Source organism: Podarcis melisellensis (assembly GCF_964234715.1).
Source record: "Podarcis melisellensis genome assembly, chromosome: 18".
In the NCBI taxonomy this organism is placed as follows: Eukaryota; Metazoa; Chordata; class Lepidosauria; order Squamata; family Lacertidae; genus Podarcis; species Podarcis melisellensis.
In genome coordinates, this window is record NC_138536.1 from 340705 (window position 1) to 363747 (window position 23043).

The 23043-nt window shown below is 52.7% G+C and overlaps 3 protein-coding genes across 3 annotated transcripts; 1 reads left to right on the forward strand and 2 right to left on the reverse strand.

Annotated features, from left to right (window-relative positions):
* Nucleotides 1–770: 770 nt before the first annotated feature.
* On the reverse strand, nucleotides 771–5418 carry CAPS (calcyphosine). The gene is made up of 5 exons (XM_081895947.1): nucleotides 5272–5418; nucleotides 4213–4311; nucleotides 3563–3740; nucleotides 2343–2552; nucleotides 771–993 (listed from the first exon to the last, which is right to left on the reverse strand). Exons 2-5 carry the CDS (start codon nucleotides 4287–4289, stop codon nucleotides 892–894), a joined length of 567 nt encoding a protein of 188 aa, XP_081752073.1. The 5' UTR covers nucleotides 4290–4311; nucleotides 5272–5418; the 3' UTR covers nucleotides 771–891.
* Nucleotides 5419–8029: 2611 nt separating this feature from the next.
* Nucleotides 8030–11501, reverse strand: VMAC (vimentin type intermediate filament associated coiled-coil protein; the record flags this gene model as incomplete). Its single annotated transcript, XM_081896009.1, has 2 exons — nucleotides 8030–8673; nucleotides 11281–11501. The coding sequence occupies 2 exons, from the start codon at nucleotides 11499–11501 to the stop codon at nucleotides 8343–8345; spliced, it is 552 nt and encodes a 183-aa protein (XP_081752135.1). The 3' UTR covers nucleotides 8030–8342.
* Nucleotides 11502–11752: 251 nt separating this feature from the next.
* On the forward strand, nucleotides 11753–17483 carry NDUFA11 (NADH:ubiquinone oxidoreductase subunit A11). The gene is made up of 4 exons (XM_081896033.1): nucleotides 11753–11909; nucleotides 13896–13988; nucleotides 14598–14720; nucleotides 17182–17483. The coding sequence occupies exons 1-4, from the start codon at nucleotides 11828–11830 to the stop codon at nucleotides 17292–17294; spliced, it is 411 nt and encodes a 136-aa protein (XP_081752159.1). The 5' UTR covers nucleotides 11753–11827; the 3' UTR covers nucleotides 17295–17483.
* Nucleotides 17484–23043: the final 5560 nt, after the last annotated feature.

A 23043-nucleotide genomic window follows, 5' to 3' on the forward strand; every position in this document is an offset into this window, starting at 1 on the left:
CAATGCCCAGGCGGCAAAAGGGCACTCTTGTCCTCGAGGCGAGGCAGCCCCAGCTCCTGTCCCCCCCGGGCAGGATGCCTCCTCCAGCACAGGCCGTTTCCACCTCTCCGAAGAGCGACAACTTTTCCGACTCTTTATTTTTATCAGAGAAAAAGAGAGAGACTCGCAAGATGTGCGTTTACGCAGGCGAGAGTCCTGAAGGCTCCCCCATTTGGGTCTCACGTGTGCAAAAGGGTTCGCAAGAGGGCAGCTCTCAAAAGGAGAGCCGCTTCCAATGGTTATCGTTGCATTGAATGTGTTTAAACAGTTTTCCTCCCACAGAGTTCATCCTTTCAGGGCGGGGGGGGGGGGCGGAAAGAAATTATACACACACACATATATATATCTGGCAGCTATTTATGGATGTGGTTTCGAGCCGGACACAGGTCACTTGTGGCGAAAGAAGAGGAGAGGGCGGACGGAAGATGGAATGTTTAAAATAATTTCTTGTCTCTCGTTTCTTTAGCCGGTCAGAAAACACCTGTTTTTTCCCCTTTTCTCTCCCCCCTCCCTGGTCCTGCGTTTTATTATGGCCCCCTTATTCCTCTCCCCAGGGATGGAGGAAGGTTGGCTGGGCCAGAGACAAGGCTGCTGCGTTGAAACTTTTCCCTTCCTTCCCCCCCGTTTTCAACGCTCCCCCCGCCGCCTGCCCACTTCGAGCCCAACTAGTTGGGAAAAAGCAAAATACGATTTCCCCCCCAAAAAGCAAAAGACTCAGACAACACCCCCTGTGTTTTGGAAGATTTCTGTACAATTGTCATATCAGATGTATTTGGGAATTACATTAAAAAAAGAGACAAAACTTGTAACGATAAGTCCTCCTTGCTTGGCTGGGTTTTTCTTCCGTTCTCGCTAAATCTTCCAGGCGGCTTTCACCATGCCCACGAAATAGTCGTCGCTGTCAATGGAGGCGCTGACTGCGCTGTAGTAGTTCAGGAACTCCTCGGCCGTCACCTGCGGGTACAGATAGCCTGACGGGTCTGCCGCCTATTCGACACGCACCACCCTCACGACTGTTTATTCCTGCCTTGCCGGGGGGAAAGACTACAGGACCCTCAGGGATCCCATCCAACTCTGCAGTTCTCGGATTCTAGGGTCGTCGTTATGTAAGTACTAACAAAATTTGTATGCCTCTTTTAATCCATAGATGTTGGGGCAGTTCTTGGCGTAAAAATACAGGGTGAAAACCAACTAGGTTTTTATGTCCAGGCAGGGCGAATATCTGTGGCCGTCCCCTATTTTTTTAAAATATTATTATTATTATTATTATTATTATTATTATTACTAATAATAATCTGCCCGGCTAACTGGGTTGCCCCAGCCACTCTGGGCAGCTTGCAACAGAATATTAAAGGCACAATAAAACATCAGACGTTTTAAACTTCCCTAAACAGGGCTGCCTTCAGATGTCTTCTAAAAGTCAGATGGTTTATTGCCTTGATGGGAAGGGCGTTCCACCGGGCGGGCGCCACCACCGAGAAGGCCCTCTGCCTGGTTCCCTGCAACCTTGCTTCTTGCAGGGAGGGAACTGCAAGAAGGGTGGAGACACTCCTTCAGGGATACAGTGGTGCCCCGCAAGACGGAAAACCCGCTAGACAAAGAGAATCGCGGAACGGATTCTTTTCGTCTTGCGAGGCACCACTGTACTGGGCCATTTAGGGCTCGGAAACATACTGAGAGCCAATGCAGATCTCTAGAAACCGGGGTTATATGGTCTTGGCGCCGCTCCCAGTCCCCAGTCTGGCTGCCACATTCTGGATTAATTACAGTTTCCAGGTCAGCTTCAAAGGTAGCCCCACATAGAGCGCATGGCAGTAGTCCAAGTGGGAGATAACCAGAGCATGTCCCACTTTGGCCACAGTCTGTGGGCAGGGAGGGTCTCATCCTGTGTGCCAGATGGATCGTTTATTCCTGCATTGCCAGGGGTCAGACTAAAGGACCTTCAGGGTCCTGCTGGGCTCTGCAGTTCCAGGATTCTAGTAATTATATCAGCTTTTACACCTCCTTTCACCCATAGATCTCAGGGCGCTTCTCGGCATAAGGTGAAAACCAGCCTGGTTTGTATGTCCAGGCAGGGCGATCTGTGGCCCCTGGGCTTTTGGGTCCCCAGGGACCAGCATGGGCAATGGTTAGCGATGCAGGTGGGAGGAGCGGCAGCCAAAATGGCAGGTTACTCCATCCCGAAGGACCTGAGAAGAGCTGTGCCGGATCAGACCAGCGGCCCATTGAGCCCCCCGCTGGGGAAAAGATTCCCGCATTTCCGGGGGTTGGACTAGATGACCCTGGGTGCCCCTTCTTCTCACCTTCCCGTCCTTATCGTCCGGGGAGTCAAAGCTGTCCAGGAAAGAACGGAAGACCTGCTCCTCCGTCCACTCGCCGCTCTTGAACTTGGGGTGGGAGCGGCCGTTGTAGACCCCGCGGAGGTCCTCCACCGTCACCAGGCCGTCGCCCGTCCGGTCCAGTTTTTGGAAGGCCTGGCAGATGACCTCCTTCCTGGCTTCGGACATGGGGGGCTGGGAGGAGAAGCAGAGAGAGAGAGAGAGAGAGGCAAGGTGGCGGTTCCAGGTGTCTGTTTATCAATGGCAAATGCTCAGTCGAGCCTCCGGAGCCAGGAGCAGTCTACCCTCAGTGCCAGTTACTAAGGGGGTTTTACAAAGGAAAAATAGATTGCAAAAATAGATGACCTCTAAACTATCACAGGCAAGACGCGGCTAATGAGAACATTAGCAACGTGTGTGGATAGATGGATAGATGGATGGATGCAGGTACCGAATTAGAACAAGTAGTCAAATAATATCACAAAGGCAAACAAGCCTTTCAAAAGTCACAACCCAGTAACCTTGCGATAGTAGAAGCTCCAAGCTTAGACATTCTTAAACAGAAAGTATGCAATAGAATCACAGAGAATGGGAGTCCATCGTTGTTGCATGAACGGAATTAGATATTAGTTACTAATATTCTTATTAGCCGCATGTTGCCTGTGATTGTTTAAAGTTGCTAGACGGGGGCAGCAGGGTGGGTGGGTGGCGAGGAAGTTTAAAGGAGGTTTTGCGACCTTTTTAGTTCAAGGAAAACCGGGGTAATGGGATGCAGGCTTTATAAAAAAAAACAACTCTCATAATACAAGTAGAATTCGTGGGCATACGCCAAAGCTGAGCATTGGGAAATTTGGAATGGATAAAAGGAAGAACTTCTTCATGAAGTGCAGAGTTAAACAGCGGAACTCTCTGCCACAGGAGGCAGGGACGAGCACCAACTTTGGAAAGAGGGTCGGACAACTTTACGGAGGAGGGTGTAGCTTCTAAGCTCTCCCACCCCAGTGGGCTGGGTGCTTCTGAATTTATTTATTTGATTCGAATACCACCTTTCGTCATGAAATCCCAGGGCGGTTCAAAGAATAAAACGCAAGGATTAAAACAAGCAGGGCCCGTTGCAGAGTGTTTCTGCTGCTGCGGCCGGTAAATGGAGCCTCCATGGATGGAGGCAGTCTACCGTAGAACGGTGGGGAACAAGACTCGCTCACCCGCAAGGCCTCCAGGAATTCGTCGAAGTCCAGCGTGCCGCTCCGGTTCTTGTCGCAGAAGGCGAAAATCTCCTGCGCGTCGGCCCGTTCCAGGGGAACCCCCGCGTCGCGGAGCCCCTGCACAAATTCCTCCAGGTCCAACGTTTTGCTCCGGTCGTCATCCATGACCCGGAAAAACCTGCAAGAATAGAAAGGGAAGGTTTGGCTTTCCCGTGATATATTTGTTTTCTTTATTTTCTATATTCCGCTGGAGTGCAAAAAGAAAATGGACAAACCTCAAAGTGGTCTACAGGAAGGATGAAACAGTAAACTTACCAGCGAAAACAGCTGTTTAAGGCGTTTGCAATTAAATTTAAATCGCTAAACGGGGAGGGGGGCCGATTACAACAAATGCCAATATTTCTGGACAAGATAACAAAATGGTGCTTTTAGAGGGGGCACGGGGGTATGCGTACCCTTAAATATTTTGTGAATCATTTGTATTTTTGTCCATTTACTGTGTTTATTTCCCCCGATCTGAACTATAAAATGGTGGTTTTCTTGAGTCAAAATGAGAGTACCCCTAAACATCTTTTTTAGGGAGGAAAAGCTCTGGTATTCAGCAAGAAACGAGTAATGGCCGCCAGACACAGCAAATGTCCTTTACGTACCTGGCCAGCCCCTTAATCCCCGAAGCTCCTCTTTCCAGACACTTGGCCCGGAGTTTCACAATGGCACCCGTCTCCATTTTGACCTCTGCACCGGGGAATCTGCAGAGGGAAAAAGACACACAGGGTGGATCGGGCCCCTCGCCCTCTTCCCTGTCGCCCTGCTCAAATGTGTTCAGTCATTGCGGGCCCACCGAATTTTCTGGCATAATCAGTTGGGAGGGGACCCTAAGGGTCATTCAGCCCAACCCCCTGCAATGCTCGGGAGCAAACGGTCCCCGCAACACCTTCGCTGCCATCAGGTGTGGTTAGGGTGCGTCTAGGAGGCCAGAGTATTTAAGAAGACAGTGGTCCCTCTGCTCTCAGACTTAATCCGTTCCAGAAGTCTGTTCCAAAACCAGAGCGTTCCAAAACCAAGGCGCACTGCTTTCCCATAGAAAAGAATGCAAAACAGATTAATCTGTTCCAGACTTTTAAAAGCAACCCCTAAAACTGCAATTTAACAAGAATTTTACTATCTAACGAGACCATCGATTCATAAAATGAAAGCAGGAATCAATGTGCTATACTATAAACAAGGCAGTATTGTAGATGAAAATTAAAAGAGAATTTGGCCCCCCTCTGGAGCCTCCAGGATGTTGGGAAACTCCCTCCTTCCCAAACCACGTCTGCCTTCCTTCGCTGCTCTTGGCTCCGCTCCTCCGAAATCCCTCTCGGACCACGACCCAGAATTGCCTCTTGGACGGGGCTCAACCTCGCCTTGGTTTTGTAACCTCCACTTAAATCTCCCTCCTTGGCTCTTTGGGGAATTAAATTTAAGACTTCCCTCGGCTGAGATCGAACTGGCCAGAGCATCCCAAGACCCAAGGGAGACGGGAGGACATTGCAAAAGGCCTCGTGCAGAGTGCTCTCCTGGATTTTGCTGCCAGGATGAGGCAAAACCTTGCTTCTAACATTCAGGGTGAAGTAATAAACCCCTTTAATTTCCATGGGACTATTGGGAGCAGTTTAGAGAGAGCAGTTAAAAGGACATTATTATTGTTTCTTTACAAAACCTCCTACCTGGGTGTGTTTCGTCTTCTGCTTCCTGGCGGCGTCTGAGCTCTGCCTGGCAAACTTCCTTGCACAGAGCTGGCGGCGATCCTGAGTTTGTGGCAGACGTCTCCATAGCAATATCCCCCGGTTGCCAGGAGGCGCTTTCAGGGCCGGGCTGGCAGCCCAGGGGAAGGCCTGGCAGGCGGGCACGGCGATTGGCAGAGCAAAGGAGTCCAGCCTGCCACGTAAAAAAATAAAATGAGAGTGTGCCACGTCGGGTTGGGAGCCCTGGAGGATCCTGGTGGCTCTTGCAGGGCCAGGGGAAAATAATAATTTGTGGGGTGGCACAGAAGGGGCAACGTGCAATTTCAAGGGGAACACGCTGAGCCCCAGGCATTGCAGGGGGTCGATCTAGAATAGATGACCCCTAGGGGGCCATTCAAATCTAACTCAGTGGTGTAATGTTGGAAAATGTCAATAACCTCTCCTACCTGGGCAGTTAAGTTTCCACAAGGGCCAACATTGATGCCAAAATCCAGCATTGCCTGAGCTCTGTGAGTGCGGCTTTCTCCCGAATGAAGCGCAGAGTGTTTGAGGACTGGGACATTCGCCGGGAAACCAAAATGCTTGTTTGCAAAGCTATTGTACTACCAACCTTACTGTATGCTTGTGAAACATGGACCATTTATAAACGCCACCTCCATCTTCTCGAAAGACTCCATCAACGGTGTCTCCGAAAAAATTTACACATCACTTGGGAAGACAGGCGAACTAATGCCAGTTTACTGGAAGAAGCAAAGATCACCAGTGTCAAAGCGATGATTCTTCAACATCAACTTCGTTGGACTGGCCATGTTGTGCGGATGCCTGACGATCGTCTTCCAAAGCAACTCCTCTATTCCGAACTTTAAAACGGAAAGCGTAATGCTGGTGGTCAACAAAAGAGGTTCAAAGACTCTCTCAAGGCAAATCTTTAAAAATGGAGTATAAGCACCGACAACTAGGAAACAGTTGCCTGCAAGCGCCCCAGCCTTTCCCAAAGGTGTCATGCGAAATATTTGAAGATGGCTCTCCTATCTCCTCCCAGCTCCTTTAACCGTTCCTCATCAGGCTTGCTTTCCAGACCCCCGATTTGGGGGCGGCACTCAGGTACCAGTGGCACAGACACCCCCAGAAAGCTGGGTGCTTTTTGCTAGAGGAAAAAGCCCAACTTCGCTCCTGAAAACGAGACTGGAATCGGCAAGGAACAAAGACTCACAAAGCACACAGATTCCGAGTATAGCAAAATAGGTTTATTATTTGCTCTAGTGGAGGAGGAACGGTTTTAAATAGAGGTTTCCGGTGTAACAAAATCCCCCCGTTACAGGCACTTGAAAGTTAAGCCAGGCGCAAGGTTGACCCGTGAATGGGGTAACAGTCGTGGAGCAGAAATGGGACTGATTCTGCGCTCAGAATTCCTTAAGAACACAGTCTGTCTCTCAAGCTCTGGGTTGAAGAGTAAGTCAAGGAAATGGGTACAAAAAGCAGAAATGGAGGCATAAAAGCAAGGAAGTTGGAAGGGGCACCCGGTGGTCATCTAGCCCAACCCCCTGGGCATTGCAGGAATGGAAGTGAGAGAATCCCTGACAGGCGGCCAAGGGAAGAGAATCCACTACCATCCAAGGCAGTATTGCCAGCACGGACCGGCAGCAGAAGGCTGGGAGCCCTTGAGGTCCTTAAAAAAACGAAGCAGGAGGCTAGTCCTCATTGTTCGGAACCAAAGGTCCGATTGGAGTCCCTTGGAAAAAAAGGAACATTATTTCCCATTAAAAGAGGGTGAATAGGAATCTAGAATGCTTCACCGATACCAGACGCCCGGCACAAACTTGAAAAACAAGTTTCCAGATCTCATGGTCTCGCTGGTTCAAATCGGGACACGTGAAATGGCCTTGCATTGAGTTGGAAGCGGATGAGCCTGGGACGTTCTGCATGCAGGGCACGCGCTCCCAACACCCTCTTTTTAAAACTAAAGCCAAGCTTCCAGACCTCATGGTTCCCAATAAAGGCTGCGAGAGGAACCTAAGGAACTAGCCTTCTCCAGTCCTTGTGAACAGAGGAGGCCCCTTTAAACAGGCGCCCTGGGCTCCTTCTGCATGCCAAGCAGGTGTTCTGACCCCCGAGCTGGAGCTTGTTCCCTGCACTTATCTGAGGTAGAGGGGTGGGGGGGAAAGAGCTGCCGCAGGGACTGTAACGGCCCCCCACCCGGTCCAGGAAAACCGGTGCACAGCGAGATCAGATTCCTGTATTTCTGGGTCAGAATAGCTCCTGAGACTCTCAGGGTTGCGAGTTCGAGCAAAAGATCTCTGCGTCGCAGGGGGTTGGACTAGATGACACCCCGGGATCCCTTCCGACCCGCAGATTCCTCTAGACGCAGAGAGGGGAAGTCCCAGTCAGTCCCAGATTAGATTCCACAAAAGGCAGCTTCCCTTTAAAATATTTGGTGCTGGTGGTGCAGAATCACCCCCCCCCCACCCCTGTGAGGCGGTCCCTAGGGAAGCAGTCCCCCCCGGTCCCCAGAAGTCTCCGTATCTCCACCCAGAGCACCCCAGAATTATTGCGCTCTGCCCCTCGTGAGTCGCGGCTGCTGAGAAATACACAAAAGCACCCCGGTTAACCTGTGGAACTCGCTGCCACAGGAGAGACCTTTGGATGGCTTCAAAAGGAGGACTGGGCAAATCCCTGGAAGGGGAGAAGAGGTTTATCTAAATGGCTGCTAAGCCAGGACGGCTCCTCTTTGCCCTCCCCGGCATTCGCACTCAGATCCGGGCTTCCCAACCGGCCGGCATCCTGTGAGAACAGGCTGCAAGATGGGTCCGCTGTTTGGCCTGATCCTGCAGGCTTCCCCGAACCCCCCGCTTTCCAGGAACGCTCATTCAGCTGCCGTCTGGAAGAGGAGAGAGAAGTCAAGTCACTAGTCCTCAAGCGAATTGTTTTTTCGGAGCAGGATAAGACCTGAGGGCGAACCGATGATGCCAGGAGGGTGCAAATAATTCCAAAATGTCTGACTTCAACAGGGGCCGCTGCCAACTCCGGACCCCAACAGCGACTCGCACCCGCGCTCAGACCGTCGTCCCAAAAAGAGCCATGTCCGAATCCTGGGGGTCGCTGCCCAAGGAGAAGTCCCTGGCGCCGTCCAGGACGGAGTTCGAATCCGGCAAGAGGCCGCTGGGGTCCGGGGAGGTGTCTCCGCTGTCGGGCCCCAGCCTCTCCCCTTCGGCCATCTGGGCCAGGAGGGTGTCCAGCACGGGCCGGCAGCGGCAGATCTCCCCCAGCAGGCGGCTGCGGTGGCGGAGGCGCAGGATCAGGCCGTCCTTCTCCCGGATGAGGCCCAGGAGCTCCTGCACACGGTCTTGGGACGAGCGGAGCTGCTCCTCCAGGGCGGCAATTTCCCTTAAGAAAGGAGGAGGGAAAGCGGCAGTGAGGTTGGGCGGTGCGGGGATTAAGGCGCTAGTCCTCAACGTTTCGTCTTAAAAACGCGAGAGGCTCAAGCTGCCGGTCCTCTTTCTTCCCACTCCGCCTCTCTCTCGAAAAAGGGGGCAAATGTTTCCCAAAGGGGAGTCTTCCGACAGCCCCCCTTTTTGTGGGGAGGGAGAAGAGAAAGGAAGGGGCACTGCCTTGTTTTGGGGAGCCTTCAGGACCCTTTGGAAAAGGGAAACAGAGAGAGGCTCAAGGCGCTAGTCCCCAGCTCCATCTCCCTGCTCCTTCCCGCCTCCTCTGCCCCAGACGCTAGTCCTCACTGCCCTTCAGCTTGGCTCCTTTACCCCGCAAGGCGCTAGTCCTCTTGATCCATCTCCCTGCTCCTTCCCCTTTCCTCCTCCTCCTCTACTGAAGGCACTAGTCCTCGTGGTCCTCCAACACTTAGTCTTTTACCCGCCAAGGCGCTAGTCCTCGTGATCCATCTCCCTGCTCCTTCCCCTTTCCTCCTCATCCTCTGCCCAAGGTGCTAGTCCTCACGGCCCTTCAGCTTTGCTCCTTCCCCCCCCCCCAGGCGCTAGTCCTCGTGATCCATCTCCCTGCCCTTCTCCTCCTTTACTTCTCAAGGCGCTAGTCCTCATGGCCCTCCCCATCAGCTCCTTTACTCCCCAAGGCACTGGTCCCCATGATTCATCTCCCTGTCATTCTCCTTTCCTCCTCCTCTGCTCCAGGATCTAGTCCTCGTGGTCCTCCAACACTTAGTCTTTTACCCACCAAGGCGCTAGTCCTTATGGCCCTTCAGCTTTGCTCCTTTCCCTGCCAAGGCGCTAGTCCTCGTGATCCACCTCCCTGCCTTTCTCTTCCTTCCCTCGCCAAGGCACTAGTCCTCACGGCTGCCTACCTGCCCTGCCTCTTTCCTCCTCCTCTGCCCAAGGCGCTAGTCCTCCAGATCCAACTCCCTGTCATTCCTCTTTCCTCCTTCCCCCACTAAGACGCTAGTCCTCATGGCCCTGACCCTTGGCTTCTTCCATCTCCCTGCCTCTTTCCTCCTCTGCCCAAGGCGCTAGTCCTCATGGCGCTGCCCTTCTGGTCTTCTACCCCGCAAGGTGCTAGTCCTCAAGATCCATCTCCCTACCTATCCCCTTTCCTCCTCCTCCTCTACTGAAGGCACTAGTCCTCATGGCCCTTCAGCTTTGCTCCTTTACCTGCCAAGGCTCTAGTCCTCATGGTCCAGCTCCCTGCCGTTCCCCTTTCCTCCTCTGCACAAGGCGCTAGTCCTCACAGCCCTTCGACTCTGGTCTTTTACCCCGCAAGGCACTAGTCCTCACAGCCCTGACCCTTGGCTTCTTTACTCCCCAAGGCGCTAGTCCTCATGATCCATCTCCCTGCTCCTTCCCCTTTCCTCCTCATCCTCTGCCCAAGGCGCTAGTCCTCACAGCCCTTCAGCTTTGCTCCTTCCCCCCCACCCAGGCGCTAGTCCTCGTGATCCATCTCCCTGCCCTTCTCCTCCTTTACTTCTCAAGGTGCTAGAGCCCTTCCCATCAGCTCCTTTACTCCCCCAGGCACTGGTCCCCATGATCCATCTCCCTGTCATTCTCCTTTCCTCCTTCTCTGCTCCAGGATCTAGTCCTCACGGTCCTCCAACACTTAGTCTTTTACCCCCCAAGGTGCTAGTCCTCACTGCCCTTCAGCTTGGCTCCTTTACCCCGCAAGGCGCTAGTCCTCTTGATCCATCTCCCTGCTCCTTCCCCTTTCCTCCTCCTCCTCTACTGAAGGCACTAGTCCTCGTGGTCCTCCAACACTTAGTCTTTTACCCGCCAAGGCGCTAGTCCTCGTGATCCATCTCCCTGCTCCTTCCCCTTTCCTCCTCATCCTCTGCCCAAGGCGCTAGTCCTCACGGCCCTTCAGCTTTGCTCCTTCCCCCCCCCCCAGGCGCTAGTCCTCGTGATCCATCTCCCTGCCCTTCTCCTCCTTTACTTCTCAAGGCGCTAGTCCTCATGGCCCTCCCCATCAGCTCCTTTACTCCCCAAGGCACTGGTCCCCATGATTCATCTCCCTGTCATTCTCCTTTCCTCCTCCTCTGCTCCAGGATCTAGTCCTCGTGGTCCTCCAACACTTAGTCTTTTACCCACCAAGGCGCTAGTCCTCATGGCCCTTCAGCTTTGCTCCTTTCCCTGCCAAGGCGCTAGTCCTCGTGATCCATCTCCCTGCCCTTCTCCTCCTTTACTCCCCAAGGCACTGGTCCCCATGATCCATCTCCCTGTCATTCTCCTTTCCTCCTTCTCTACTGAAGGCACTAGTCCTCGTGGCCCTTCAGCTTTGCTCCTTTCCCTGCCAAGGCGCTAGTCCTCGTGATCCATCTCCCTGTCATTCTCCTTTCCTCCTCCTCTGCTCCAGGATCTAGTCCTCGTGGTCCTCCAACACTTAGTCTTTTACTTGCCAAGGCGCTAGTCCTCGTGATCCACCTCCCTGCCCTTCTCCTCCTTTACACCCCAAGATGCTAGTCCTCAAGCTGCATCTCCCTACCCCTCCCCTTTCCTCCTCCTCCTCCTCTACTCAAGGCGCTAGTCCTCGTGCTCCTACCTCCCCTTCTGGCGCCCGACCTCCTCCAGGGCCCGGCGGGTCTCGGCGTCCTTCCGGATGAGGCTGCCGGCCTGGCCGCGCACGGTCTCCTCGGCGGCGGCCAGGCGCGCCTCCAGCTCGGCCACGCGCCCGTGCAGCGCCGCCAGGTGCGCGTTGGCCTCCCGGATCTGCACCGGCGTCGGAGGCGCGGAGGAGGCCGAGGCGGGAGGAGAGGACGCCATCGCCCCCGAGACCCGCCCCCGCCCCGCCTGCAGCCAATGGCGCCTCGCCGGAGGGAGCGGAGCCCCGCCCACCCACCAAGGCGCACCCAATGGAGGAGAAGCCACGTCCCGGACGGGAGGGCGGAAGCGAGGGAGCCGCTCCCTCCGAGGGGGAGGGACCTGAGCGCCGACGGACCAATCAGAAGCGTGGAAGCGTCTTCAGCCCGCCCGCCGCCGCCTTTCATTGGGCCGTCCCTGCATCAGTCCCGCTTTCCGCACCGGCCATTGGTCCACCGCGTCGCGAGAAGTGGACCCGCCGGGGTCTCGCGAGACCGGCCGCCGCCAAGATGGCTGACTACTGGGACATCCCTGAGGGCACCGACTGCGGCCGGAAAACTTGGCTGACGACGCGCCTCGGGACCATTCTCGGTGAGGAGGGGGGGCTCGGGCGGACGGGGGGAGGCGCCGGAGGGCGGGGAGCCGCTCGCCCCCCTCCCGGAGCGACTCCGGAGTGACTCCGGATTAGCCGCGTTCACACGAAGCGGAGCGAGTTTGGCCCCGAGATAGACGAGAGGCCCTCGCTCCCCCTCTGCGACGCATGGGGGGCGAGAGAGAGAAAGAACCCCGCGAAGCGCACGTCCCCGGGGAGGGGGTGTCAATTCGGAGTGACTCCGGATTAGCCCCGCTCACGCCAATGGGAGTGCGGGGTTGGGTCAGGGTAAAATTCGAAACAGGAGCAGCGCATTTAAATTCGTTTCAATAAATGGGATAAATACAGTTTTTCAAATTGCTTCTCTAAAAGAAGCCTGACATTTGGTCCTTGTAGCTCCATATTACCCACACGGGCCGGCAGCATCTCTTCGGGGTTCGAGGTCTTTCCCCGGAGTTCGGCCTGGGTCAAACGTCTTCTGTTTCACTCCTCAAGGAAGACCCACAGCTCTGCCGTAAAAGAAGTTTGACCTGGGCAGAGCTCCTCGAACTCCGAGGAGATGCTGCCGGCCCGTGTGGGCAATATGGAGGTACAAGGACCAATGATCAGGCTTCTTTTACACCAGCGGTTTGAAAAACTGTATTTATCCCATTTATGGAGGGCAATTTGAATAGGAAGCTTTGAATAGCAGCTTTTGCCCTGAGACAGACGAGAGGCTCTGTTCACGCTGGGGGAATGTGGGGACAAATCCTTGGGTCAATTAAGAGTGACTCCAGATTAGCCCCATTCACGCCAAATGCAGCGCGTTTGGTGTGGGGGACCAGGTTTTGCTCTGAGACGGGGGTGATGTGAAGAAGGACACACACCCTCCCAGAACAAATCCTTGGCTCAATTTGGAGTGACTCCGGATCCTGCCGCCCTGAAGGGGGCGCCGTTTTTGCGCGGGATGAGAGCCCCTGCTTGCCTTTTGGCGCAGTCCAGGGTCAATTTGAAGGGCATATATAAACTTAGACGCAATCCCGGGTCAATTTAAAGAGCGTATAAACTTGTAAGTAATTAAATTTGATAATAGTAATGAATGCGCTGCGTTAACACAGGCTGCAGATTAGTCCTGTTTGCAGCAATCGAGGTCCCGCTGGCTGGCGATGGGGGGGGTGGCCCTGGACTAGCCGCATTCTGGCTCCGGAGTGAATTCAGAGTGACTCCAGATTCGTTTCGTTCACATTGAGCCACGCACACATTAATCTGAGGTTGACTCCATGTGGGTCCCCCTATAATTTGTCAGGTGTGGGAAGTGCAGAAAATGTAACTTGAAAAAAGAGACATTGCACATACTTTTGCAAACCAAGAAATCTTTAATTAAAAATACGTTAATAATAATACAGCAACCAAGGAAAGTTTAGCTCCTGGTACAGTCAGACTAACCCAAGAAAACAAGAGGAAGACACAGTTCTTTGTGGGGAGCTTCTTGAAAAGAGGATGGGTGGCACATAAAATCCTCTTTTTTCTGTTAGAATTTAAGGGAGGAGCAGTTTTTTAAAAGCAGCTGAAGGTATATTATATTTCTCTTCAAATTATATTTATTATTTTCAGTAGATAAACATAGTAAAAAAAAGAAAAGATTAACAATAATAAAGACAAACGAGGTATATTATATATCTGGCTTGTGGTTTTAGACCAGGGGTCAGCAAACATTTTCAGCCAGGGGCCGGTCCACCGTCCCTCAGACCTTGTGGGGGCCGGACTATATTTTGAGGGCGGAAAGAACAAATTCCTATGCCCCACAAATCACCCAGAGGTGCATTTGGAATAAAAGGACACATTCAACTCATGTAAAAACACGCTGATTCCCGGACCGTCCGAGGGCCGGATTGAGAAGGCGATGGGGCCGCATCCGGCCCCCGAGCCTTAGTTTGCCTACCCATGTTTTAGAAGAAGAATAAAGAATGTATTTTCTTATGCAAACTTTTCCTGTTTTCCGGCAGGTCTGGTGGGCTCTGCTTACCGCCTCACCCTGTTCCCATCCGAAACGGCCCTGGGGGCTTTTCAGAGGGCGACCACTGGAACCGTCACCATGGGTAAGTCCCGCGCGGACTCTGGTTGGCAGCAGTCCAGCCCGCTTGATCTTTGGGAGAGGAGAATGAGAAGCCACATTTATTCTTGTAGATAATGGAGCCTCTAAGGTTGTAGTTAGCACAAAATCCTAATAATAATAATAATCAGTGCTTTTTTCTGGGGGGGCGGTGCAGGGGTACGCATACCCCAAGCATTTTGTGAATCTAACTTTGGCCTCATTGAGGGGCAGTATTTCAGTATGAATAGGACAATTTCATTTTTTAGAAAAATAGGACATTTTATTATTTGTGCCCCAGCGCCGCAAATAAAGTTCTCCTTATACCTGGCTGTCCTGTAATTAATCAAATTTCCTTCGCTATCAAAGCAGGGCAAGGTCGAACGGAGCATCTCTCAAACTCTGAGAGCGAAATCTGAGCTTTGCTGGGGGGGGTGTGTGTGTCTGCTGTCGGAATATTAGGGCTGCCTTATATAGAGTCTGCTTAGTTCAGTATTGCCAACACTGGCTGGCAGCAGCAGCTCTCCCCAGAGGCTCTAACCAGATGAAGTGCTGCTGCTTTCGGTCGATTCTCTCGATCTCTTCTCTCCCCGCTTGTTTTTTTTCTTCTCTGCAGCCACCTTGGGGGCCGTTTTCGGGGTCACCACTTGCCTCAGCGCCCAGCTCCGGGACGACCCAGAGGACCCCAAAAACTATTTCATCGGAGGCTGCGCCTCGGGCGCCATCTGGGGAGCCAGAGGTCGGTCACCTGCCGTCCCGATTGAAATTGGGCCAATTTGGGCTAACGCCATGCTTTCCTTTTCGTTCTTGCAATTTCCCCAGAGACACCCCCCCCAAAAAAAACACTCCGGCGTTCCCGTCTCTGCAACGGCAGATTCTTAGGAAGGGATCCACCAAATAATAATTATCCACCAAATAATAATAATAATTGGAACTGGTCTTTGGTCGCCTGGGGAATTTGGGAACGAAAGGAAACCGTTCCAGTCTCCTGCAGATTTCTCTCTGCGCTGTGCGCTCCCCTCGCTGGTAGTAGTAGTAGTAGTAGTAGTAATAATAATAATAATAATAATAATTTATTTATTTATATCCCACCCATCTGGCTGGGTTTCCCCAGCCACTCAGGGCGGCTTCCAGCAAAATATTAAAACGCAATAGAGTGGTGCCTCACAAGACGAAATTAATCCGTTCCGCGAGTCTCTTCGTCTTGCGATTTTTTCGTCTTGCGAAGCACGGCTATTAGCGGCTTTAAGAAAAAGGAAGAAGTTTCGTCTTGCGAAGCAAGCCCATAGGGAAATTCGTCTAGCGAAGCGACGCAAAAACCGAAAAACCCTTTCGTCTTGCGGGTTTTTCGTCTTGCGAGGCATTCGTCTTGCGGGGCACCACTGTAATTCAGCAGTTATTCAAAGCTTCCCTGAACAGGGCTGCCTTCAGAGGTCTTCTCAAAGTCAGATAGTTGTTGATTTCTTTGACATCTGGCGGGGGGGGGCGTTCCACAGGGCAGAAATGCACCAGAAACCCCATTAATTGCTGCGAAGAGAAATCCCCTGAACGGTTTCTCCTCCAAGCTCCGATTCCCATTGAAACGCAGATTCCGGAGACTGTAATTGCACTTCTCTGATTAAATGCTTGTTCTGAAAAATTTGGAATCGCCTCCCAAGATTCCTGCTCCATTTCGAAGTCTGTTTCCCCAAATACACTTTGACCCTGTATCCTGTTGCAGAAGGGCTCTGTATATTTGGGGAACTGCTAGATTATTATTATTATTATTATTACTTATTTAGATTTGCATGCTGCCCTATGAAAATAGCAATGCAGCGAAACCTTGGTTTTCAAACAGCTTAGTTCTCAAACATTTTGGCTTCTGAACGCTGAAAAACCTGGAAGTAAATGCTCCGTTTTTCGGAACCCGAACTTCCAATGCAAGAAGCTCTTGCAACCGATCGGAATCCACACCTCGGTCAAAACGGTCTTCTAGACCAGATTGTGTTCAACAGCCAAGGTTTGACTGTATAAGAACGCAAAATAAATGATAAAAATGAAAGCAAAGAGGACCTAATAATCCCACAGCGCATTTTAAAAGGCCATGGGATGTTTAGCTGAAGGTGCCTGGCTAAGGTGCCAGCCTGCAATTCCTTTTCCATGCCCCTTTCTTCTCTAATTCTCTTTCCAAGGCCTCCAGGTTTTTTGACCCTCCCAGTGGCAGAGAGTTCCACAATCTGACTACGCTCTGCGGGACGACGGGCCTTCTCTCTCTCTCCCTCTCTTTTTGGGGATAACATTTTATTCATTTCCCAAAATAACATAACAACACTACATGAGAAAAAGAAAACATCATAAACACATTTTAAAGCCATCCTTTTGCTTGACTTCCCTCCACTCTCCCTCTTGGTTCCACTCTTTAGTGCATGTTTATGCATGTCTAGAAAACCTTATATTCCTAATCATCCAATTTTGAACCACCTTCGTCTTGTTACAAGTGACTCTTAAGAGTTATACTAATGTACAAATCTGTACACAAAGCTTAACCTTGCAGGCATGGCCAAGCTCGGCCCTCCAGCTGTTTTGGGACTACAATTCCCATCATCCCTAACCTATGGTCATGTTAGCTAGGGATGATGGGAGTTGTAGTCCCAAAACACAATTCCCATCATCCCTGGCCACTGGTTCTGTTAGCTAGGGCTGATGGGAGTAGTAGTCCCAACCGATCTGGAGGGCTGAATTTGGGGGTGCCTGGAATAGGCAAATACGACCCTCCAGCTATTTTGGGACTACAATTCCATCATCCCTGACCCCCGGTCCTCTTAGCTAGGGATGATAGGAGGTGTAGTCCCAAAACACAATTCCCATCATCCCTGGCCACTGGTCCTGTTAGCTAGGGCTGATGGGAGTTGTAGTTCCAAACCATCTGGATGGACGAATTTGGGGGTGCCCGGCATAAGCAAATACGGCCCTCCAGCTGTTTTGGGACTACAATTCCCATCATCCCTGTCCCCTGGTCCCCTCAGCTAGGGATGATGGGAGTTGTAGTTCCCATCATCCCTGGCCACTGGGCCTGTTAGCTAGGGATGATGGGAGTTGTAGTCCCAAGACAGTTGGCAGGCCAAGCTTGGCCCTGCCTGGCTTAAAGGCTCTGCATTGAACATTTCTCCCTTTCCCCCCGAATTCAGAGTCCTCTCACCTCTCCTCTCTCTCCTCTTCAGCCCACAGCTTCGCCACCGGCACTGCGGCCTGCGTGGGCCTGGGCTCGGCCGCCTTCCTGGCCAAAGTGGGCAAGAAGGAAGGCTGGCGCTGGCTGGGGCCTCCCGAACTCTGAACCCGGAGCCGCCCTCTCCGTTCTCCCAGCGCGGCACACGATCGCCACCCACCACGTCCCGGGGCGTGGACCACGGGGCAGACAAGGACTTAGCGGGAAACCCCCGAAATCCCGGCGCCGTGAGCCGGCCGTCCCATGGGAATCTGGCCCTGCAAATAAAAGCGTTGACCCTTTGCGGTCCCTGCAAAATTCCTCTTTGTGGCTTCCTATACAGACCCTAAAACTCTTAAAATGTGTCTTTAAACACATTGGGTTGTCTCCCCCCCCCCCATTTTCTCATTTTACAGAATTTTTTATTATTAATAATATTTATTGAGTTTCCCATTTTAGCAATCCAACAAAAACCACATTAAAACATTCCAAATTATGACACAATTTTTAAAAGCCAAATTATATATCTTTGGGTGCCTTCCTGTGCTCTGAAGTTCGGGGCGTGATGATCTAATATTGTACTGCATTCCTGAATTAGTCCAAATAGTCATTTTACAAAATCATAACAATAGAAATTTGCGCAGCCAATTTGGAATACCGAAACCCAGTGCTTTTTTTCCCTTACAAAAATGTTGAGAGATACTCTCATTTTGACCCGAGAGAATCACCAGTAAATGGGAAAAAATAAATACGGTAAATGGACAAAAGTACAAATGAGTCACAAAATGTTGAGGGCTGTGTCCCCCCAGAAAAACAGCACTGCCGAAACTTCATGTCCCCCCCTCTCCCCCTTCCTGCGGTTCCTTATATTGTAGATTTTTCCACCGCGTGTCCGATTTAAATATATTGGTTATTTATCCTTGAAAATCTATTTAAATTATCTGATTGTGCATTTTTATCTCAGTCCTGCAGTTAAAATATTTCATAAAAAGAGGATGTTCCAAATGTCTGCAGGCCTACAGCTTCTCGGTCCCATATGGGTGGGGTATTTATTATTATTATTATTATTATTATTATTATTATTATTACTCCCCCCCTATCAAGCTTGCGTGATCCCCTATGTGGGAAAATGACACGGTAGAGAGGCTGCTGCAATCAGGTAGTATATTTACAAACAGCAACAACCATGGAAAACAGAATGGGAGGTTGATAAAACGAAAGTATAAATGACTATGGAATTTTTTGTGGCAATTGAATAAAACATGATAAGAGAGAGGGGAAATAGCAGGGTAAAATTCAAAACAGGAGCAGCACATTTATTCAAAATCCAGTTGAAACAATTTCGTTTTAATAAATGGGATAAATACAGTTTTTCAAACTGCTGGTCTAAAAGGAGCCTGACCTCCATATTGCCCACACGGGCCGGCAGCATCTCGGGTTCGAGGTCTTTTTCCTGAGCTCTGCCTGGGTCAAACTTCTTCTGTTTCGCTCTTCAAGGAAGGCCCACAGCTCTGCCGTTAAAGAAGTTTGACCCAGGCAGAGCTCCTCGAACCCCGAGGAGATGCTGCCGGCCCGTGTGGGCAATATGGAGCTACATGGACCAAGGGTCTGGCTTCTTTTAGACCAGCGGTTTGAAAAACTATCCCATTTATGGAGGGCAATTTGAACCGGAAGCTGCCAGGCTCGCGGGGGAACCAAGCTCAGGACTGCAGCCCCACACTGACCGGCAGCAGCTGCTCTCCAGGGTTTCAGACTGGGGGGGGGGGCGCGTACTCAGCCCTACCTGGAAAGGGGTTCAACCTCCTGGGGGGCTCTAACCACCTTTCCCTCGCCTAGAATAAAGGCTTCCCTCCCACCCCCCTGGTTGTTTTCTTCGAAAGGGGTAGACTGCTCCTGGACCAGGAGGCTCTTTTCCACTATTTGGGGAGTCGCAGACCCCGGATGGGGCGCAAACACCCCCCAAAGCCTGTCGCCCCACATCGTGCCCCACACCATCCTTGAACCCCAACCATGCCTCTTTCCCCCTGGCTAGAGGATGGAGTAGCTGGTGCGAATCTCTCTTTACCTACATACTGTATTTTTCCACGGAGAAGACTATATTTCCCCCCATTTTTTAAGCTTAAAACTGGGGGGTCTTGTGCAGGGACTGTAGCGATTATTTTTATAAATATAATTTTTATTTTGTTTTATATATAACGTTTATTTCTTAATTTTGGGCTCCAAAAATAGGGGCCGTCATGCACAATACTTGTGATATAAATATAATTTATGTGTATTTCTTCATTTTGGGCTCCAAAAATAGGGGGAAATATGGTACCTGCGAGGTAGAGAGGTGGCTGCGGACCCCTAGCCCCCCCCAGCCCACTATGCAACAGGATCACCCCCCTCCCAGGCCTTTGCCCCCCCCATGCTCCGCTCACTGCACCCCACTGCCCGTGGTGCCCAAAACTGGGGGAAATCACATCCGCATTCGCTCTGCCTCCCCCTGGCATGCTCCCCCACCCCAGAGGATCGGGGCTGGAGGGGAATGCGGCCCCCGCCCGCCCGCCTCTGCCCTAGATGCCCGCCTTGCCGTGCGCCAGTTCAATCTTTTAATAGCCTCTCTGGGGCAGCGGGTGCGGATTCAGTGACACACTTCTGGCCCCCCTCTCTTGGCACCAGGAAGGGGCTGCCCCACGGCCGGCCGGGGCACGTGAATCCAGGAGGGCCGGGGCGCCAGAGGAGCTGCCCCCTTTTCTGCCCGGCAAAGCAGGCCCCCGGCCTCCTCTCGGTCTATTTTTGGGCCTCCCCGCTTTATTCAGAGCGTGTGACGTTCCCGGGTCGGCATCTCCGGGGAGACGCGGCCTAGAAGTCACGGCGACTTTGAGCTGCCGGCCTGGATCAGAAATCCGGCAGGATCGGGCCCCCCATCCAGCGCAGGATCCTGCCCCTCCAAGAGCCTCCTGCCACCCTTCTCGTTTGGCGGACAAAGGTAGACTGTCTCTGTCCATGGAGGTTCCCTTCAAGGTTGAGCCGAGTTCGAGGGCAGGGCAGGAAGCGCAAAGGGGTGGAGCCAGGCCGGCGAGAGAGCCCGGAGGCTTCTGGGGGCCGCAGGAGGCTTGAGGGTCCAAATCGGCCCCCCGGGAAGCAGATCAATCTTTAAATCGGCTCGTATGCAAGAGGCTCGATCTCGGGATCGCGAGTTCGAATCCTGTGTTTGGGCAAAAAGATTGGGGTTGGGATGGATGACCGTCAGGGTCCCTTCCGACTCGGCAGTTCTATGATTCTAATCAATTATTCTAAGTAATAGAAAAAATTATAAATGTGCGTAACACCCTTAATCCGCTTTGAAAAGGGGCAATTTGATAGGACCCCGACTCCTCATGTATTGGGGTCTATTATTATTATTATTATCATTATCATTATCATTATCATTATCATTATTATCATTTATTAACTTCTGTATTTGGAGCTGCAAGGCTCAGGAGGAAAACCTACACGAATCCAAGATGATTGGATGCCGGGATTTGTGCTTGGCCAAGGCAGGTCTTGTGGCAGGGAGTCCCCCATTTTCCCCAAGCTGAATCTCCCAACCTCCCGCTTCCCGGGAGGCCCACAAATTCTGGTTTTGAATTCTGGGAGGCAGGAAGAGCTTTCGCCTGCCCGGCAGTGGGTGCAAGGGGCGGGGCGGGCGGCGCAATCCTTCCCTGAACGGCTGCTTGGAGGTTAGAGCTGCTTCCGCAGGGGAAGTGCAAGGAGGAGGAGCAGGCTGTTGCAACAAGGTGCGGCTGTTGCAAGACCCGGGTGCGGATCCTGCCTCCCAAGCAGCTGCATCATGGAGAGGCGGCTGGCAGGCTTAGGCGGTGCACGCTCTGCTTATGCCCAGAGGCGCCCTTTTCTGGCAAGGACAGAGGAAGCTGGCATGCTCAGACAGCGCCCACGCTGCGCATGCCCAGAGGCACCCTTGTCCTTCCTTTGCTGCAAGGGGAGGGGCGGCTGGCAGGCTCGGGGTGGGCACACTCTGCGTATGCCCAGAGGACCCTTTACTTTGTTCCTTTCAAGGGGGGGAACTGCACGCTCTGCATATGCCCAGAGGTGCCCTTGTCCTTCCTTTGGCAGGCTTGGGCCAGGCACTCTGCATATGCCCAGAGTCACCCTTTCCTTCCTTTCAAGGGGGGAGCTGCACGCTCTGCATATGCCCTGGAGCACCCTTGTTCTTCCTTTCCTGCAAGGGGAGCAGCAGCTGTCAGGTTCAGGCAGGGCCCACTCTGCATATGTCCAGAGGCACCCTTGTCCTTCCTCTGGCAGGCTCGGGCCGGGCGCGCTCTGCGTATGCCCAGAGTCACCCTTTTCTTCCTTGCTTTCAAGAGGGGGGAGCTGCCCGCTCTGTGTATGCCCAGAGGTGCTTTTGTGCTTCCTTTGGCAGGCTGGGGCCGGGTGCGCTCTGCGTATGCCCAGAGTCACCCTTTCTTTCCTGTCTTTCATGGGAGCTGCACGCTCTGCGTATGCCCAGAGGCACCCTTTTCCTGCAAGAGGAGAGGAAGCTGGCATGCTCAGGCAGTGCCCGCTCTGTATATGCCCAGAGGCGCCCTTGTCCTTCCTTTGCTGCAAGGGGAGAGGCGGTTAGCAGGCTCAGGCAGGGCCCACTCTGTATATGCCCAGAGGCACCCTTGTCCTTCCTTTGGGAGGCTCGGTCTGGGTGCACTCTGCGTATGCCCAGAGGCACTCTCTTCTTCCTTCCTTGCTTTCAAGGGAAGCTGCATGCTCTGCGTATGCCCAGAGGCACCCTTTTCCTGCAAGAGGAGAGGAATTTGGCATGCTCCGGCAGTGCCCTCTCTGCAAATGCCCAGAGACACCCTTTCCTTTCTTTCAAGGGGGGAATCTGCCCGCTCTGCGTATGCCCAGAGGCACCCTTTTCCTGCAAGAGGAGAGGAATTTGGCATGCTCCGGCAGTGCCCTCTCTGCAAATGCCCAGAGACACCCTTTCCTTTCTTTCAAGGGGGGAATCTGCCCGCTCTGCGTATGCCCAGAGGCACCCTTTTCCTGCAAGAGGAGAGGAATTTGGCATGCTCCGGCAGTGCCCTCTCTGCAAATGCCCAGAGACACCCTTTCCTTTCTTTCAAGGGGGGAATCTGCCCGCTCTGCGTATGCCCAGAGGCACCTTTGTCCTTCCTCTGGCAGGCTGGGGCCGGGTGCGCTGTGCGTATGCCAAGAGGCACCTTTTTCTTCCTTGCTTTCAAGGGAAGCTGCCCGCTCTTCGTATGCCCCGGGGCGCCCTTTTCTTCCTTGCTTTCAAGGGGGGAGCTGCATACTCTGTGTATGCCCAGAGACGCTCTTTTCCTGCAAAAGGAGAGGCAGCTGGCATGCTCAGGCCGTGCCCGCTCCGTGTATGCCCAGAGGCGCTTTTGTGCTTCCTTTGGCAGGCTGGGGCCGGGTGCGCTCTGCGTATGCCCAGACACACCCTTTCATTCCTGTCTTTCATGGGAGCTGCACGCTCTGCGTATGCCCAGAGGCACCCTTGTCCTGCAAGAGGAGAGGAAGTTGGCATGCTCAGGCAGTGCCCTCTCTGCATATGCCCAGAGACACCCTTTCCTTTCTTTCAAGGGGGGAATCTGCACGCTCTGCATATGACCAGAGGCGCCCTTGTCCTTCCTCTGGCAGGCTGGGGCCGGGCGCGCTCTGCGTACACCCAGAGACACCCTTTCCTATCTTTCAAGGGGAAAGCTGCCCGCTCTGCGTATGCCCAGAGGCACCTTTGTCCTTTCCTATCTTTCAAGGGGAGAGCTGCCCACTCTGCGTATGCCCAGAGGCACCTTTTTCTTCCTTGCTTTCAAGGGAAGCTGCCGGCTCTGCGTCTGCCCAGAGGCGCCCTTGTCCTTCCTCTGGCCGGCTGGGGCCG

Excerpts from the sequence above, each read along its gene's own strand:
- NDUFA11 (XM_081896033.1), top strand. The coding sequence starts at position 11,828 with ATGGCTGACTACTGGGACATCCCTGAGGGCACCGACTGCGGCCGGAAA. Across the intron at positions 11,910-13,895 it reads GCGCCTCGGGACCATTCTCG|GTCTGGTGGGCTCTGCTTAC; the intron begins GTGAGGAGGGGG and ends GTTTTCCGGCAG. Across the intron at positions 14,721-17,181 it reads CGCCATCTGGGGAGCCAGAG|CCCACAGCTTCGCCACCGGC; the intron begins GTCGGTCACCTG and ends TCTCCTCTTCAG.
- CAPS (XM_081895947.1), bottom strand. The coding sequence starts at position 4,289 with ATGGAGACGGGTGCCATTGTGAAACTCCGGGCCAAGTGTCTGGAAAGA. Across the intron at positions 3,741-4,212 it reads GGGATTAAGGGGCTGGCCAG|GTTTTTCCGGGTCATGGATG; the intron begins GTACGTAAAGGA and ends CTATTCTTGCAG. Across the intron at positions 2,553-3,562 it reads AATTCCTGGAGGCCTTGCGG|CCCCCCATGTCCGAAGCCAG; the intron begins GTGAGCGAGTCT and ends TTCTCCTCCCAG.